The sequence below is a fragment of the Stigmatopora nigra genome, chromosome 13, assembly GCF_051989575.1.
Source record: "Stigmatopora nigra isolate UIUO_SnigA chromosome 13, RoL_Snig_1.1, whole genome shotgun sequence".
Lineage (NCBI taxonomy): Eukaryota > Metazoa > Chordata > Actinopteri > Syngnathiformes > Syngnathidae > Stigmatopora > Stigmatopora nigra.
Genome location: NC_135520.1, coordinates 334,434 through 348,965, shown reverse-complemented (window position 1 = coordinate 348,965; position 14,532 = coordinate 334,434). Strand labels below are relative to the sequence as shown.

The 14,532-nt window shown below is 48.4% G+C and overlaps 2 protein-coding genes across 4 annotated transcripts; one reads left to right on the top strand and one right to left on the bottom strand.

Moving 5' to 3' along the window:
• Positions 1 to 17: 17 nt before the first annotated feature.
• crlf1a (cytokine receptor-like factor 1a) lies at positions 18 to 5,469 on the bottom strand. 3 transcript variants are annotated; one of them, XM_077731223.1, is made up of 10 exons: positions 5,394 to 5,469; positions 5,196 to 5,323; positions 4,045 to 4,323; positions 3,379 to 3,508; positions 3,128 to 3,297; positions 1,620 to 1,777; positions 1,140 to 1,214; positions 980 to 1,073; positions 719 to 906; positions 18 to 634 (listed from the first exon to the last, which is right to left on the bottom strand). In XM_077731223.1, the coding sequence occupies exons 2-10, from the start codon at positions 5,293 to 5,295 to the stop codon at positions 611 to 613; spliced, it is 1,218 nt and encodes a 405-aa protein (XP_077587349.1). In that variant the 5' UTR covers positions 5,296 to 5,323; positions 5,394 to 5,469; the 3' UTR covers positions 18 to 610. The 3 variants fall into 3 exon arrangements, with proteins under 3 accessions (XP_077587349.1, XP_077587350.1, XP_077587348.1); XM_077731224.1 differs by having other exon boundaries at positions 715 to 906; positions 5,196 to 5,424; XM_077731222.1 differs by having other exon boundaries at positions 5,196 to 5,424.
• A 2,504-nt stretch (positions 5,470 to 7,973) lies between these two features.
• keap1a (kelch-like ECH-associated protein 1a) lies at positions 7,974 to 14,142 on the top strand. The gene is made up of 12 exons (XM_077731635.1): positions 7,974 to 8,260; positions 10,635 to 11,109; positions 11,178 to 11,377; positions 11,463 to 11,619; positions 11,699 to 11,791; positions 11,863 to 12,009; positions 12,110 to 12,216; positions 12,300 to 12,429; positions 12,508 to 12,704; positions 12,801 to 13,006; positions 13,183 to 13,359; positions 13,445 to 14,142. The coding sequence occupies exons 2-12, from the start codon at positions 10,897 to 10,899 to the stop codon at positions 13,630 to 13,632; spliced, it is 1,815 nt and encodes a 604-aa protein (XP_077587761.1). The 5' UTR covers positions 7,974 to 8,260; positions 10,635 to 10,896; the 3' UTR covers positions 13,633 to 14,142.
• The last annotated feature ends 390 nt before the right edge of the window (positions 14,143 to 14,532 follow it).

Here is a 14,532-nt window from a genome sequence, read left to right as displayed (position 1 = left end):
AGTGAACTACTGCCAAATTCAGTCAGTTATTAGCATTTATTTAAACCATAACTTAAGAAATATAACACATGGCTGTACACTCTTAAATATGTGACTACAATTCAGTACAAAAATAACGGAAAATCAGCGACATCTGGAAAAAACATAACAAATACTTTGGCACTTTTTGAGTACAATTCTCAGAAATACTGCACGATGGACGGTGGGGGATAATAAAACACATTACAGAGTACATATTGAAGATTTAAGACGTGTTGGAGGTGTGTCCGTAAAATGGGAAAAATGGCCATCGTTGAGAGCCACCTACGTACTAAAGGCCATGTAAACACAAACGTTGCACTTTGGGACAACCGTTTCAAAATCCCGGCCAACATAACATTTCTTTCTTACCTATGAATATATGTATACATAAATAGATGATTTTTGACAAACGTGCCTCTCTACTTGGCAAGTTTTGGGAGGCCATTAAATCGTCAAGTCCAAAAGATCCTTCGTCCGGGACGAAAAACAAGAGCACGTGACGGACGGAAATGCAAAAAAAAGCCGTCTCTGAATTTTAGGTCCACCATCTTCTGATTGCACCGCGTTGTTTGTCCACCAGGGGGGCGTGCTACGATTTATCCCTTTGGAGAACCTAACGGGAGGAGAGAAAAGGAGGGGTGATGGTGCCCCGCCCTTTGCGGAAAACGAAGGAGGGATTAAGCAGATGCTTACCTACCTGGTTGCGTGCTTTGTGCGACTTCTGCATGAGCATCCGCCATTGGTCGTAGTGGTTGATGGACATGCTGCTGCAGCCGTAGGCGTGTTTGCGCGCCCAGCCGAAGAACTGCTTCAGCTCGCGCCGGAGCGTGGAATTGGAGTCCCCGCTGGAGCCCTTGGAGTCGCACGAGCCCGACGCCCCCCGCTCTGAAAGCCCCCAAAAATTAAGACGTCCACGTTAGGAATCCAAACGCCCAAGGCCCAGCGTTTGTCCGCTCACCGGCGTGCGGCGTGGACGCCGCCGTGGGATGACTCCACTCGCTCCAGATTCCGGCTTTGCGGGAACCGTAGATGCCCACCGGGTTACATCGCACCTGGAGGCGGAACACGGGGCTCAGTGCTCAACGTGGGCGGGATTACGGGACGCGGCGGCGACTCACCTGCACGAAATAAACGGTCCCGCCTCGGAGTCCCGCCAACCTGCAGGACGTCTGGTTGCCGACGTCGTCCATCACCTGGCGGCAAGAAACAAGAAAAGACTTAGAAATGGCGTCCACGACAGCTTGAATGGGCTTTTTGTTGGCCGCAAATACGTTTGGGCGCGACATTGATCAGCGTGTTTATGGAAAGCGCTCTGTTACCCATTAGGCGCACACACACACACACACAAAAACACAATGACTTTCTCTCTTTCTTTGGCTTTTTCCTACCCACACAAAAGCCAGTAAACATTGTGACATACAGTACGTGCCAGATTTAATAAACAACAATAAACAAACAGCATGAGTCATCACACAATCTGTTTTCTATTGAAAACAAAAGCTTTTGGATTCACTAAAGTTGGACTACCGTCCGTCTATTATTTACGTACAGAGCCCCGGTATGGACGTGGGCGTCCATTTTGTGCCCGGCGGATTTACCTTCCAGTCGCGACTGTCCTCCAGTCGGTAGCGAATCTGGTATTTGGCCTGGAAGAGGAAGTCCTTGAGTCCCGGGGGGGCGTCCCAGCGGACGCTCAGCTGGTCCTCCAGTTGGCCCACTCGGCTCAACGTCACCCCCGCTGGCGGGTCCGTGGTCACTGATGGGGAGAAAAAATATAGGTATATAGTATGTATTTTCATTTGGTGACTGAAAATGGAAGAGCATTCGGACAATCAATCTACTTGATTGCGTCCACTATGATGTTTTTTTTTACGAGTCCGTTTTGTTGGCGTTGGCACGTTGAGGCGCCCGTGTTACGGAGCCAACGCGTCTCCTTTTTAGGTGCTTTACGGCCATCTTGTTGCATCTGGAGCCAATTACAAAGGCAATGTGTTGGAAAGCGGGCCCCCCAACGCACGGTCTTGGGGGCTGCTACCATCAAATGACAGACCAATGGAAACATTTAACAACTCAAATATGTTTCTTGAATGACCTTTCATTTGAGTTTCATACGTTTCTAAAGTTACAGAAAGACCGCAGAGCAGTCTTTTCTTTGATTGTCTATTTTGTGAGCGCAACCAGCAGACAAAAGAAACATTTCCCCATCACCGATGAAATACTCAAATGAGGCTGGAACGGATGGATTGCGCCACTCCTCATTCATGATCAAAAGAAGTTTGTCAAGGCCACTTATTGGAATAAAAGATGAATTTTGGAGTGCCAAACACGCCTGGTGGCTTCTTGTGTCATTTTCCATCAAAAAACAATGACATCCTTTTGCCCATTTTGCGCAATCTATTTGCCATTTGGCGTCCAAAGCACAACAAAAACCAGCAAATCAACAAAAACAATCGCTTTTGAGTCAAAATTTTGAACCCTGTGTGACGTTTTGGGCTCGCAAATGAGTGGAAAAGCCACAAGGGTGTTGCTGGTGACTCAGTTTTTTCTTCCCTTTTGCGTGTTTTGACCTGAAGCCAAAGTGGCTTCCGGGGCAACACGCTTAAAAAAAAGCACACAAAAGTGGCAGAGGGAAAAAAAAGTACCTGGCCTTATTCTATGCGCTCACAAGGACGCCGCCCTGGCCTCGGGGGGCGGAAACATTTGTGTGTGTGTGTGTGTGTGTGTGTGTGTGTGTGTGTGTGTGTGTGTGTGTGTGTGTGTGTGTGTGTGTGTGTGTGTGTGGAGAAGAGAAGAGATTTGAAAAAGATGGCCGCTTGTTTTCACGGAGGTCTGGGCGAGAATCCGCCCAGTGGCAACAATACTTTAAAAGGCAACGCTGCTGCTGGCTTCTTATTAAGCCGCGCTTAAGCGCGCATCGACAAAAGGAACAATGTCGTCTTTTAGCACACGTAAAAAAAGGGGAGGCACTTTTCCTCCTGAAAACTGAAATTAGCCTGGGGATTCTTCAGAGTGTTTGGGGGGTCTGCGCTTGTTAGGCTAGCCTATCAAATTTCATTCAAGAATGTTTTTTTTTGGCGTCCAATCCGGGTGGCCGGCACTCACTCACCCACGTCCAGAATGTCCAGCGTGAGGACGTCGGAAGCGGCGCGGCCCAGTCGGTTGGACGCCTCCACCCAGATCTCGTAGGGGGTGAAGAGGTGCAGGTCTCGAGTGATGGCGCACGAGAAGGGCGGCGAGTGCGCAGAGTCTTCGCACTCCTTCTCCTTGCCGTACCATCTGCGGCGGCAAAAAAACCCATTTTGAAATAAAGGATCATATCTTTTTTTTGTTGTCTCTTTTTCTGTTGGACGCACTCACCTGAGCTTATACTTGAGCACGTACTGCGTGCGAATGCTGGTCTCGCCCGTCCCCCCCGGCGTCCACGTGCACGTCAGGTCTTTGGTGTTCCGCGACCAGCACGTCAAATTGCGAGGCTTCTCCGGCGGCACTGCCAAGGACAAAAGAAGAAAAGGACTTGATGTACCCGTCGTCTGACCAGAACGCCAGGTTCCGAGCGCCGCACCGCCATTTGCCAGCGCTTGCGGCATTATCACCCGACATTGTGACTCGATTGGCGTCCACTTTGGGTCGAGTTTTCGGGTGTAGGGGCCGTTTAAATGGCGGTCAAAAAGCTAGCAGCGGAGGGAGGCAAAAGCGCATTTTTTAGCCGAGGAGGAATTTAAGGCTTGGTTTTCCTTCGTATTGACAGGAGCGCCGTAAAAAGCCTTTACTGCAACCGTGTGTGTGCAAAACGGGCGGTCCGGTGGATTAAGTGGTCTGACGCCTCGGCCTCGCAGTGCTAGGGTTCTGGGTTCGAACCCAGCTGGGTACTTAGTGTGTGTGGAGTTTGGGTCTTCTCCTTGGGCTTTTCTCCAGCTACTATCCTCCCACATCCCATGCCATGCTAGACTAAACGGGCCTCCTCGTGCCCTGCGATTGGCCGGCCGCCATTTGGGAAGACTCCGCCCTCCCGATGGCACTTACTTCCCACGTAGACGCAGGAGCCCGCCAGCACGCGTCCCTCGCGGTCGTGGCACACCAGGTTGTCGCCGGACGTCTGTCGCGAGGCGTTGAGGGCGCTCAGCGTGACGCTGAGGTTGTTGGCGCTCAGCGTCCGGTACGCCGAGGCGGCCAGACGCTGCCCGTTCAGCGTCCAGTACAGCGAGGCGGCGTGCAGCCCGACGTCCGGGTGCACCCAACAGCTGGCCGTCAGATCCGAGCCCACGCGGAGGACCGGGTCCTGGGGGTACACCAAGGCCCTGTCTGGGGTGGGACAAACGGGGGAGGAGCTTAAAGAAAACGTCTTTTGGTGTGAAAAACAAAGTACTATAACTTATCACTATAGAGAAAAGATAGTGATGCAAACTGTTTTTTTTGTTTTGTTTACATTGCTACGGAGGTCATATTGGTCTCAGCCACTAGGGGTGCTAATCAACGCTTTCATAATGTCATTCGATGGTCAACCATACATTATGGCACAAAGTCCATTTGTTTCAATTGTTTTTGATTCATTTAACAGTGTATGACATACATTGGAATCTAAAACATTCGTCAAAAAAGCCAATTTAAAAGACAGCATAGATGTACGATTTTTTTGGTTTTAAACAGCAGGATTGGACCATCCCTTAACTCGTGGATCTCAGGAAGCGCACATAAGGTTGATTTATTTACATTTGGATGGCCAGCATTCTTGGAGGCCCGATTTAATGAGGTCACTGTCTTGTTTCGTGCATTCAATTAAGCGCTAAATGATATCTTCTCCAAAATGTGACGTGCGCATGCGCGTACGTGTATGAAGATGCCTGATCTAGACGGGCTTCTTTTCTTGGAGTCCCTCAGCCTTGAAGGGGTTAAACTATTCCAAATATTCGGGAATCTTTGGGAAAAAGCTAACGAATTTCAGTCCAAAAACTTTTTTTTGCAAGAACTTGAGCCCCAAGTAAGATTCCATTTGAAAGGAGCCCATTTATTTGGACCTCCATCCACGTCGTGAGGTCGAAATATGAGACTCCACCGTTCTCCACAGCAGCCAAAAAAAAAAACTAGTTTGAAACTAGCTGGTGTGACTATTTGGACCATTTGGACCGTCTGTCCACCCAGAACAAGAAGCGTTTGTCCCCGTGTGAGCGACTTACGTGAAGACAAGGACAAGACGTCGGCGGAGTGGAGAAGCAGAAGAAGCAGGAGCAACGGGAGCAGCGGGAGCAGGACAACAATCCGCCGGAAAGGATCCATGGCCACTTAATTTGCGCCCCCTCCCTCCCTAAAAGTGGAACTAATTCACTTCAATAAAACAAAATAATAATAATAAGTAAAAGCAGAGGAATGGCGACCTGCTCGCTCGCTCGCTCCCTCTGCTAGTCTTCCTTCTTGGATCTTGTTCCTCCTCCAGGCTGCGGCTTAAATCCTACACAAGTTGATACTTTTAAGCCCCGCCTCCTCTGCTCTCATTTCCCCCTTTCCTCTTCTTCCCTTCCCCCGCATCCCCCCTTTTCTCCCACCCGGGACAAAGTCGAGTTCCACCGAAAAGAAAAAAACATTGACGTCATTGTTTTACAGGGAAGCGTCATTTTAGGGACACCTGTATGTGTGTGTTGGGTGTTTTTATACCCGTGTAGTACCAGGTTGGGCCCAAATTGGGTCACCAGGTTGTCATCCAGCCACCCTTTAGTGTTTTCTCCACGTGTAAAACGATCAACTCATCAGCAAGGTGTCCGAAAGCCCGATTGGATGACGGACCGGACGGAGGTAGACCCTCCAGGACCTATCAGCAGTGTGAAACAAGTGAAGGAAACATATGGAACGTGCCGTCATCTGTTCCGGAGAAGCGGCAAAAAAAAGCCCCCCGGGGGCTCCTAAATGACACCACTTGTCGGTTGAGAAATTCCTGGGTGCTGAGCGCCGGCCGGGGCCCAAGCGGGAACGCCGGCCCCAAACAACACGCACAGCGCCTTCTGGGAAGGAGACGGGTCGGCCAAAGGTCGCCGTTGTGCCGAGGCCCGTCACGGCACGTGACTCATGCTAACGCCGGCGTTGACTTGTTGCTCACGCGCGTTCAGGTGTCGCCAACAATGCCAGCAGTCTCATGGCTTCCCGAAATTGGCCCTCCCTCTGGCTTTTCCCCTTCTTTTTTTTCTTTCTTCCAGCTCCTTGGAAGACAATCTGGAACGGGAGCTCGGGAAGCATAAATAAGGATTTACTAGCAAATAACTCATTCGCTACGGAGAACGTCAACGGTTTTGTCTGGCCCCGGCCGGCGTGGCCAATTGGGCGCCGAGAAGTCGGCCTTACCAATTAGCGGCTGAAATAGGCGCTCCATAAACATTGAAAGGTCTGAAAAAAGGGGAGCTTGGATTTTTTCGGGGAATCCAAAAAGGGATGTTATGTTTTGAAAATTTCATTTTGATTTCTCAGAATAGGCTTTAGTGGCCCTTGTGATGATCATCCTTCAGACTTTTTGCATAATAGACTTTAAGTAGACTTTCTTCCATGGAATGAGATTTAGCCGACATACCGCGCTAACTAACGATGGAACCAAATCCATCAAATGTGCGTGTTTGTTGATTTGAACAAGCTGGCTATAAACAGTCAGCTTCTACTCCTGAATAGAAGCTAGCATTAGCACAGCTAAAAAACTTTAACTGGTCTGATAATAGCGAGGATTGCTAGCAGCAAATGACTCATGTCATGAGAATTTTTGCATTCATTACACAACAATATACTATAGAGAAAAAAAAAGTCCATTCTGATATCACTATTTTGTGAATGGTTTGACATGCCTAAATGGAAGAGGAGGAGGACGAGGTACAGGGAGTGATTTAAGTTTGCATACTTTGTAAGAGCAGGATCCCAAACCTTGGCATAAGCCACAATAATGCATGACAGATGTACGTCAACATGCCGCTCCTCCCATCTGGAGTCAATGATTTGCCGTCATTAAGCACGGACCGGAGCGTGGTTTCCATTTCATCGCTTTTTGTTTCAGAGTAATTCAATTTCAATCTCTTGTGTCTCTTTTTATTTGGAAAATTAAACATTGGTTTTGAGAGAAATAACTCAATTCTTGTTTGTTTCTCTTTTATTACTGGGGATTGTTTGTTCTCTTTCCCCCAGTCATATTTATAAGCAATAACTGTATTTTCCATTTTTTTGTTTTGGAAACATTAGGAATATGTTTTCACAATGCTTCCATTTTAGTGACATATTTCAATGTTTTTTCCAGCTATTCGTTTTTTTCACCAAACTAAGCGTAATTACAATATTTGAACAACAGAGGGCGACACATTCAGGCCACATTCACATGAATGGAAAAAATAGTAACAAACTATTGTAATCAAACAATTCATTACACTCAACTACATACAGTCCAACTCCAAACTATAACAAGTTGTACCATGTACACATTTACTATGAGCACATTGTTATAATTTATATAATAATAATTTCAGAACGTGGGAAATACGTTCAACAATAAATCCTTTCATACGATTGGCATTTTAATCTTCATTGACGAAAACCACATTCTTGTGTTTATTTTCTGGAGAAAATATTTTCCCTCTCCCCTGACTGCAGGTGAAACATGCTTGGATAATTGTCTTCTAATCGTTATTTTTGACGTCAATAACTTGCTTATTTATTTTCTTTCTCGGTATTAGGTCGCTATTGGGAAACACGCCCACTTTCACTTTGAGGAATGTTGCTGGAGCGGGCGACCGCGTGCCTTGATTTAAACTTGTTGGCGTTCCTTGTGTCCGTCAGTGCACCTGCCTTGTGTACCCTGATTAACGTGACTTTAATACTGTACAAACGCAGCACCAATGAACGGAATACAAAGTAGTTTTGTTGTTGTTTAAATTTCCAGTGGGAGGGGGCAACTTCACTCTTATCCTTGCGCAAGTACGTCAGCGTGCGCGCGCGCGCACACGTCAGCCCTCCCACCAGCGCGAGATTTGCACAGTCATGGCGCTCGTATCGCTCCCCGCCTTAACAATTGTGACAACCGGTCTTGTGTTGGACCTCTTCTTCCTCTTTGGGTCGCCTCCGTGTTCGCCAGGGACACGTTTCAATCGTTTTTCTTCAACCTGAAACATAGCTGGAACTCGTGACAAGAGTCTGGGTGCTCTTAAAAGCGACTCCTTTGAAGTTTTTCGCCGTCGTCGTGTCAAAAGAAGAGCCCATGTTCGAGGAAAGGTTGGTCGAGGTGAGTTATACAAAGTGTCTGTTATTTAACATGGTTATTAAACATTGTTTGTATAAGGCGTGTAATTTTCGAATGTTTTCGCTGTTACGTCGCTAATGTATGCGTATGGGACAGTTGACTATACTTTGGTTACTAGCTTAGTTGTTTCCCCCCAAAAAAGTGTTGTTGAGTGACGTCACACAAACCTGTGACGCATATGGGAATTTTGATTTTCTTCATTAGATTTCTGAAACTCGCTTGTGAAAGACCGTGTCAGTGTCTAAATTAGATCCGGGAAATAAGTTGGTTTTATGAATTGGTTCGAATTTTGTTTGACGTGTTGTTGTTTTTGCCAGAAGGGGAAATCTAGCAACTAATTATTTAATAGCGTCTTCCATAAGAGTTTGCATCTGAAGTGAACTTATTATTTAGTTATTTTGGGGGGTAACAGCACAAGTAAGGGGAGAGAAAAGATTGAAGACAGAGGTTAGGCGTTTTATTTTAGGTTTGTATTTAAGATTTAATTAGAGACCTTTAAAAGAGAAATAAGTCGATTTGGAACAAAAAGGTTATCAGGTCACAAATATGAGGACGACAATTGTTAATAATTCTTTTTAAATGAGTGTCACTTTTTGTTTTTTTCATCTTTTAATGTAAAGAGCGGTAATGAATGAATCTTGTCACGAGTTGAACAGAAATATCCTCTGATTTTTAGTTCCTATTAATAAAACACTGAAGGGTGGGTATCCAAGGTTTGCTTGGTAAGTGACGTTGGTCATTTTATTGTCATGTTCTTCTCCTTTGAATTGTATTGGAACGATGACAGGGCTGAATACTTTGTTCTGTGACACTGCAAAGACACGCTCATCTTGGATCAGCGTTTTTTTTTACCACATTGTCAAAGTTCAAAGAACTTGTTTCTGTGGTATATAAAAGGATTTGCCAAAGGTTAATCCTTTTTGTCAAACACTAAATAGGCTTCCGTGAACTGCAAAGATGATTATAACATTTTTTTCTTTTTTTTTTTCATGACCAAAAAGTCAGCAAAACGAAAATAGACCTTGAAAAACAACTTTATCTTCAAATGTGTGTGTGTGTGTGTGTGTGTGGGGGGGGGGGGGCAATTGAATTGACTTGAATGCAGTTATACAAGTATAATGTGATTTTTAGCTTCAATATGAAGTGCACTGCCCTAAAAATCAAAGTAGGTTCAATTAGGAGGTTTTTGTAGATTTTTTTAAATCCCCCTCAAGATCTCCTTCTTGAAAAGACATTTTATACCTTTAAAAAAAATTAGACCTTATTTAGTAAGGTTACGGCATAAGTTGTCAATTCCAAAAAGGGACTCTGACATAGAATTGTATTTTTTTTCATCAGATAAAAACATCCATGCTAGCTTAGCCACATTTGGTGATGCTAATTAATTTTTGACTTACTACTCACAATCATTTTTGTACTTTTTTTTTTTTATAAGCAAGCAGCGGCAACCTCTGGCACATTCTCCGGGGGTCACATGACGTCTCGTTAAAGGAGGCGGCGAGGGAGCGAACGCGGGCTCAACAGATTAGATTGTGCAACAACGTATGGGCTGCAAAGCTTTTGGCTTTTTTCCCCCAATCACGAGTTTGAAGAATCCCCTTGCATTTTTTTCCCCCCGTCATGTGACCGCCCAGACGTGATTGGCAGCCAAAAACAGCCTCCGTTGGTCAGCCACTCATCGGGAAGGCCCACTTTTTCCTCTCCTTGCTGTGATTTCAATGAGCTCAACAGTAAGATTCCACAAAATGCCACTTTTTGACTCCCCCAAAAGCCTTGTGTACACTTTTTTTAGTCTGTTTTTTTAATCGATTATTGGTGTAACACGAAAGGAAGGAAGACGACGTCAGAATGTCGGTTTCTCATCCTTTCTTTTTTCAAATAGCAAAGTGATTTCCTTCGGTAAAACCGCAGAATATCCTCTTTTTCAAGGAACTGAAAGTTGCACGCTATGTAAAAAAAGTAGCAAGTTTCTCCACTCTAATGATCATCAAAGCTATTTCAATGATTGAAAATATTTCATTTTATTTGATTTATTGAAGGGGAAAAAAAAAACGGGAAATCCACCACTGAATTTTCTCCTTTCAACTGGTTGGGCCACTTTTGTAGCATTTCTGTCTATTTGTGTCCACGAGTCATCCACGTCTCCGGAGATCTTTTGGCGCACTTTTCCTGCCCGCATTGTTTCGTTTTCACGCTTTTTGAGTCCGAAGGGCCTTTTCCATCAGATACAAGCGTGGACTTTGACACGGCCGTCGTACACGGCTCAAAACAAGTTGAAATGGTGCCACTTTGTGGCACTTGTACAATGACAAATCAAGATGATTGACTTTTTAATTGTTTTTTGGACTCTACGTAGGATCACCACATCAGAAAGAAGATTCCAAATCGGAATAAATGTCCGCAGCGCCGTCTCTGAGCGTCCGCGCCTGAAGGAGACCCCTCCCTCCCTCCCACCGCCCTCCGATTGCGTTCCGTCCACTCATGGGTGGGGAGTTCCCGACGTCGGCCCGGCCCGGACGGATTTGAAGGCCCGCCGAGGGGATGGGGAACCGGCGAGTGCGCTCCGGGACATCGGTCAGTTAAAGGCGCCGTCGCCGACATCCCTTCGGTCAAGCGCCATGCATTGCCCAATGAGGAAGAAGGCGACGCGGGGAGGCTCGGACTTCTCGGCCATCGCCGTGCCCTCCATGCACGGCTCGGGTTACCTGGACTACACGGTGGAGAGCCACGCCGGAAAGTCGCTCAAGTTCATGGACGAGTTCCGCCGCCAGGAGATGCTGTGCGACCTGGTTCTACGGGTGGTCAACAAGGACAAGACCATTGACTTTAAGGTGGGGCCCGCCCCTCTTCTCCGCCCTTTTTGGCCTTTTTAACGGAGCACATTTCTGGACGCCATCAGGTCCACAAGCTGGTGCTGGCCTCGTGCAGCCCCTACTTCCGAGCCATGTTCACCAGCAATTTCCGCGAGTGCCACGCCTCGGAAGTCACCCTGCGCGACGTCTGCCCTCAAGTCCTGGGCAGGCTCATCGACTTTGCGTACACCTCGCACATCATCGTGGGCGAGAAGTGCGTGCTGCACGTGCTCCTGGCCGCCATGAGGTGAGACGGTTGCTTTTCCTGGGCCTCCGCTCCAGTCTAAAAAGGTTCCCGCGCTCCAGTCTAAAACAAAAGTCACTGTTTCCAGGTTCCAGATGGAGGACGTGGCCAAGGCGTGCTGCGACTTCCTCACCAAGCACCTGGAGTCGTCCAACGTCATCGGCATCACCCGCTTCGCCGAGGAGCTGGGATGCGCCGAGCTCTACCAGCGCGGGCGCCAGTACATCAACACGCACTTCAGTGAGGTGACACGCCACCTTTGAAACCGCGCCGGCGCCGGGCGCACACGCTCACCGCCGCCGCCGCCGCCTTGTCGTCGTCCAGGTGACCAAAGAAGACGAGTTCTTCAGTCTTTCTCACTGTCAGCTGCTGGAGCTCATCAGTCAGGACAGCATCAAGGTCCTCTGCGAGTCGGAGGTGCGTGCGTGCGTGTGTCCGTGCCAACAAAGATGGCGAGCATTTTGTAGCATGGCAGGTTTTCATTTCAGGTGTACAAAGCTTGCACAGACTGGGTGCGCTGGGACCTGGAGAATCGAGCCCAGTACCTCCACGCCCTCCTGAATGCGGTCCACATTTACGCCCTCCCGCCAAAGTTCCTGAAGAATCAGCTGCTGTCCTGCCCCATCCTCAGCAAGGTAGACGTCGAGCCCATCGTACGGTGTCACCAAAAAAAAAAAAAAAACGAATCGAATGTTTTCCAAACATTTTCCCACTTTTCTTTGTTGTGTGTCCCAGGCCAACGCTTGTAAGGACTTTCTCTCCAAGATCTTTCAGGAAATGACACTGAGGAAGGTTCCTCCGGCGCCCATACGTGGGACGCAGCTCATCTACGTGGCCGGCGGGTATGTCAATTCCATTTTTGGCTTGGAAACATCTCGCTGCACATATCCCCAAAAACATCTTTTTTTTTCTTCTTCCCATCTAGCTACAAGAACCATTCCCTGGCCACCATGGAGGCTTACGACCCGGTGCGCAAAGTTTGGCTGAAACTGGCCGACATGGCGGCCCCCAGCAGCGGCCTGGCGGCCTGCACTCTCTTCGGCCTGCTCTACACGGTACGCTTTGCTCGATTTGAATATATTTGTGCTAGCCAGCTGGCTCTGGTTTCATTGACTATTTGTATTCTTACCCAGGTGGGCGGCAGAAACCTGTCCCTGGAGAACATCACGGAATCCAGCGCTCTGTGCTGCTACAACCCCATGACCAACCAGTGGAGCCAACGCGCCCCCCTCAACGTGCCCCGCAACCGGGTGGGGGTGGGCGTGGTGGACGGCTGCATCTACGCCGTGGGGGGGTCGCAGGGTTCCACGCTGCACGACACGGTGGAGCGGTGAGGGCTGGGCGAGCGACCGCCATCTTGCCAAATTTCCCATTTTTAGACAAACAGTCCATTTAACCGAGTGGACATTTTGCCCGTCTTTTGCAGATGGGACCCGGAGACCAATCGCTGGTCCTTCGTCCGCCCCATGCGGGTGGCCCGCCTGGGGGCCGGGGTGGCGTCTTGCGGGGGGGCGCTCTACGTGGTGGGCGGCCTGGACGGGCAGAGCCGAAGCGCCGCCGCCGAAAAATACCAAGCGGACACCAACACGTGGCACCAGCTGGCGCCCATGAGCACGGCGCGCAGCGGACTGGGTTAGATTCTTTCTCCTTTTACCCCTTGGGCACATGGAGGCAAAGATTGTTTTTTTTTAAGAGCATACTTTTAATGGTATCAAAATAGTCTGTGTCTCCATAAATGTTTGCATGATGCTTCTATTTGGCCACCTTAACTCCAGCACACCCCCGCGTGCGCCTTTATTTGTGGGCAGGGCTGGTGTGCGTCAACGCCCACCTGTACGCCATCGGGGGTTACGACGGAGTCAACCAGCTGGCCACGGTGGAGCGCTACAACATGGCCCGCAACACGTGGGAGCCCCGGGCGCCCATGAGGTGCTGCCGCAGCACCCACGGCGTGGCCGTCTACCAGGGTTGCATCTTTGTCTTTGGTAAGTCCCAAGGCGCGCCCGGAAAATGGGGCCCCTCCGTTTATTTCGATTTCTTCCCGACCTGCGTTTCCCGTGACCCGCACAGGAGGCTTCAACCTCCAGGACTTTGTGACCAGCGTGGAACGCTACTGCCCGGAGAAGAACGAGTGGACGCACGTGGGCGACATGTCGCCGGGGCGAAGCGGCATGGGCGTGGCCGTCACCATGGAGCCCTGTCCCGCCAGCTTGCCCCCGGAGGAGCGAGAAGACCCGGACGACGACCGGGACGACTGACCTGACCATTTGTTTGGTGCTATGACCAGGAATAGCCAGCGACCTGGATGCCTCGAGATGCAAGTGGAGCCGGCCGGCCCAAACAATGAAATCCGTTGGAATTTGCCTGGTCCTCCTCATTCAAACGGATTGAAGGCATATTTGCCACAAACTATTTTGAATGGATGGCAGAAGGATGAAATGACCCGATGACGACGTCAGCGTCTGCCCAAAACAAAAACTGGCATCTCAAAGCATCACTGTAATAAGTAAGTAAGTAAGTATACTTTTCCAAAAATCCTGTGATCCCTTTGTGGCAGGGGTGGCCAAAGCAGTCCTCAGGTAGTTCCAAGCGACGGTTAAAGCACCTGACTGCATTCCTCTCAGGACACTAGTATTGGGGAAGGGTGTCCCCAAAATGTGTCTGTGGAATAGTTTTCCCACCCCTGCTCTATGCCAATATACCTTTTTACTGCACATTTCAGTGTACTTCCACCTTGTTTTCATGTCACAATAAACAATAGAAATTTCCACTTTTGGAACACTTGCGCTGTTTTCCCTCGCCACTAGGTGGTGACAAATCTAGACCGTAGACCTTTGTCGGTGGTTGTTAAAGAGCTAAATTACTCAAAACTTGCTCCAAAGGTCAACTTCTTTTATCTTCATCTCAATAGTCTTCATTTTATCCCGCCCCCCCAATTTTTTGCCATTTAATGTTCAAATAATTCTTCTAGCCCTCGACCAAGGCTTAGGAGTGGCTTTGTCGTTCATCCACGTTACATAGTATATGCGAACAACTGCTTTAGTTTTGGAAAGTTCCGCTATATTCATCCATTTTTGCATTCTATTGCTGATTTCAGTCTTTTCGACCAGAGTAACAACGCGCTTAGCTCCGCCTCTGGGTGAAACCTCGACGTCGTG

Coding starts and splice junctions, on each gene's coding strand:
- crlf1a (XM_077731223.1), bottom strand. CDS start 5,295: ATGGATCCTTTCCGGCGGATTGTTGTCCTGCTCCCGCTGCTCCCGTTG. Junction 3,509..4,044: donor CTCCTGCGTCTACGTGGGAA/GTAAGTGCCATC, acceptor TGTCCTTGGCAG/TGCCGCCGGAGAAGCCTCGC. Junction 1,778..3,127: donor GCTGGACATTCTGGACGTGG/GTGAGTGAGTGC, acceptor TCTCCCCATCAG/TGACCACGGACCCGCCAGCG.
- keap1a (XM_077731635.1), top strand. CDS start 10,897: ATGCATTGCCCAATGAGGAAGAAGGCGACGCGGGGAGGCTCGGACTTC. Junction 11,378..11,462: donor GTGCTCCTGGCCGCCATGAG/GTGAGACGGTTG, acceptor CACTGTTTCCAG/GTTCCAGATGGAGGACGTGG. Junction 13,007..13,182: donor CACGGCGCGCAGCGGACTGG/GTTAGATTCTTT, acceptor ATTTGTGGGCAG/GGCTGGTGTGCGTCAACGCC.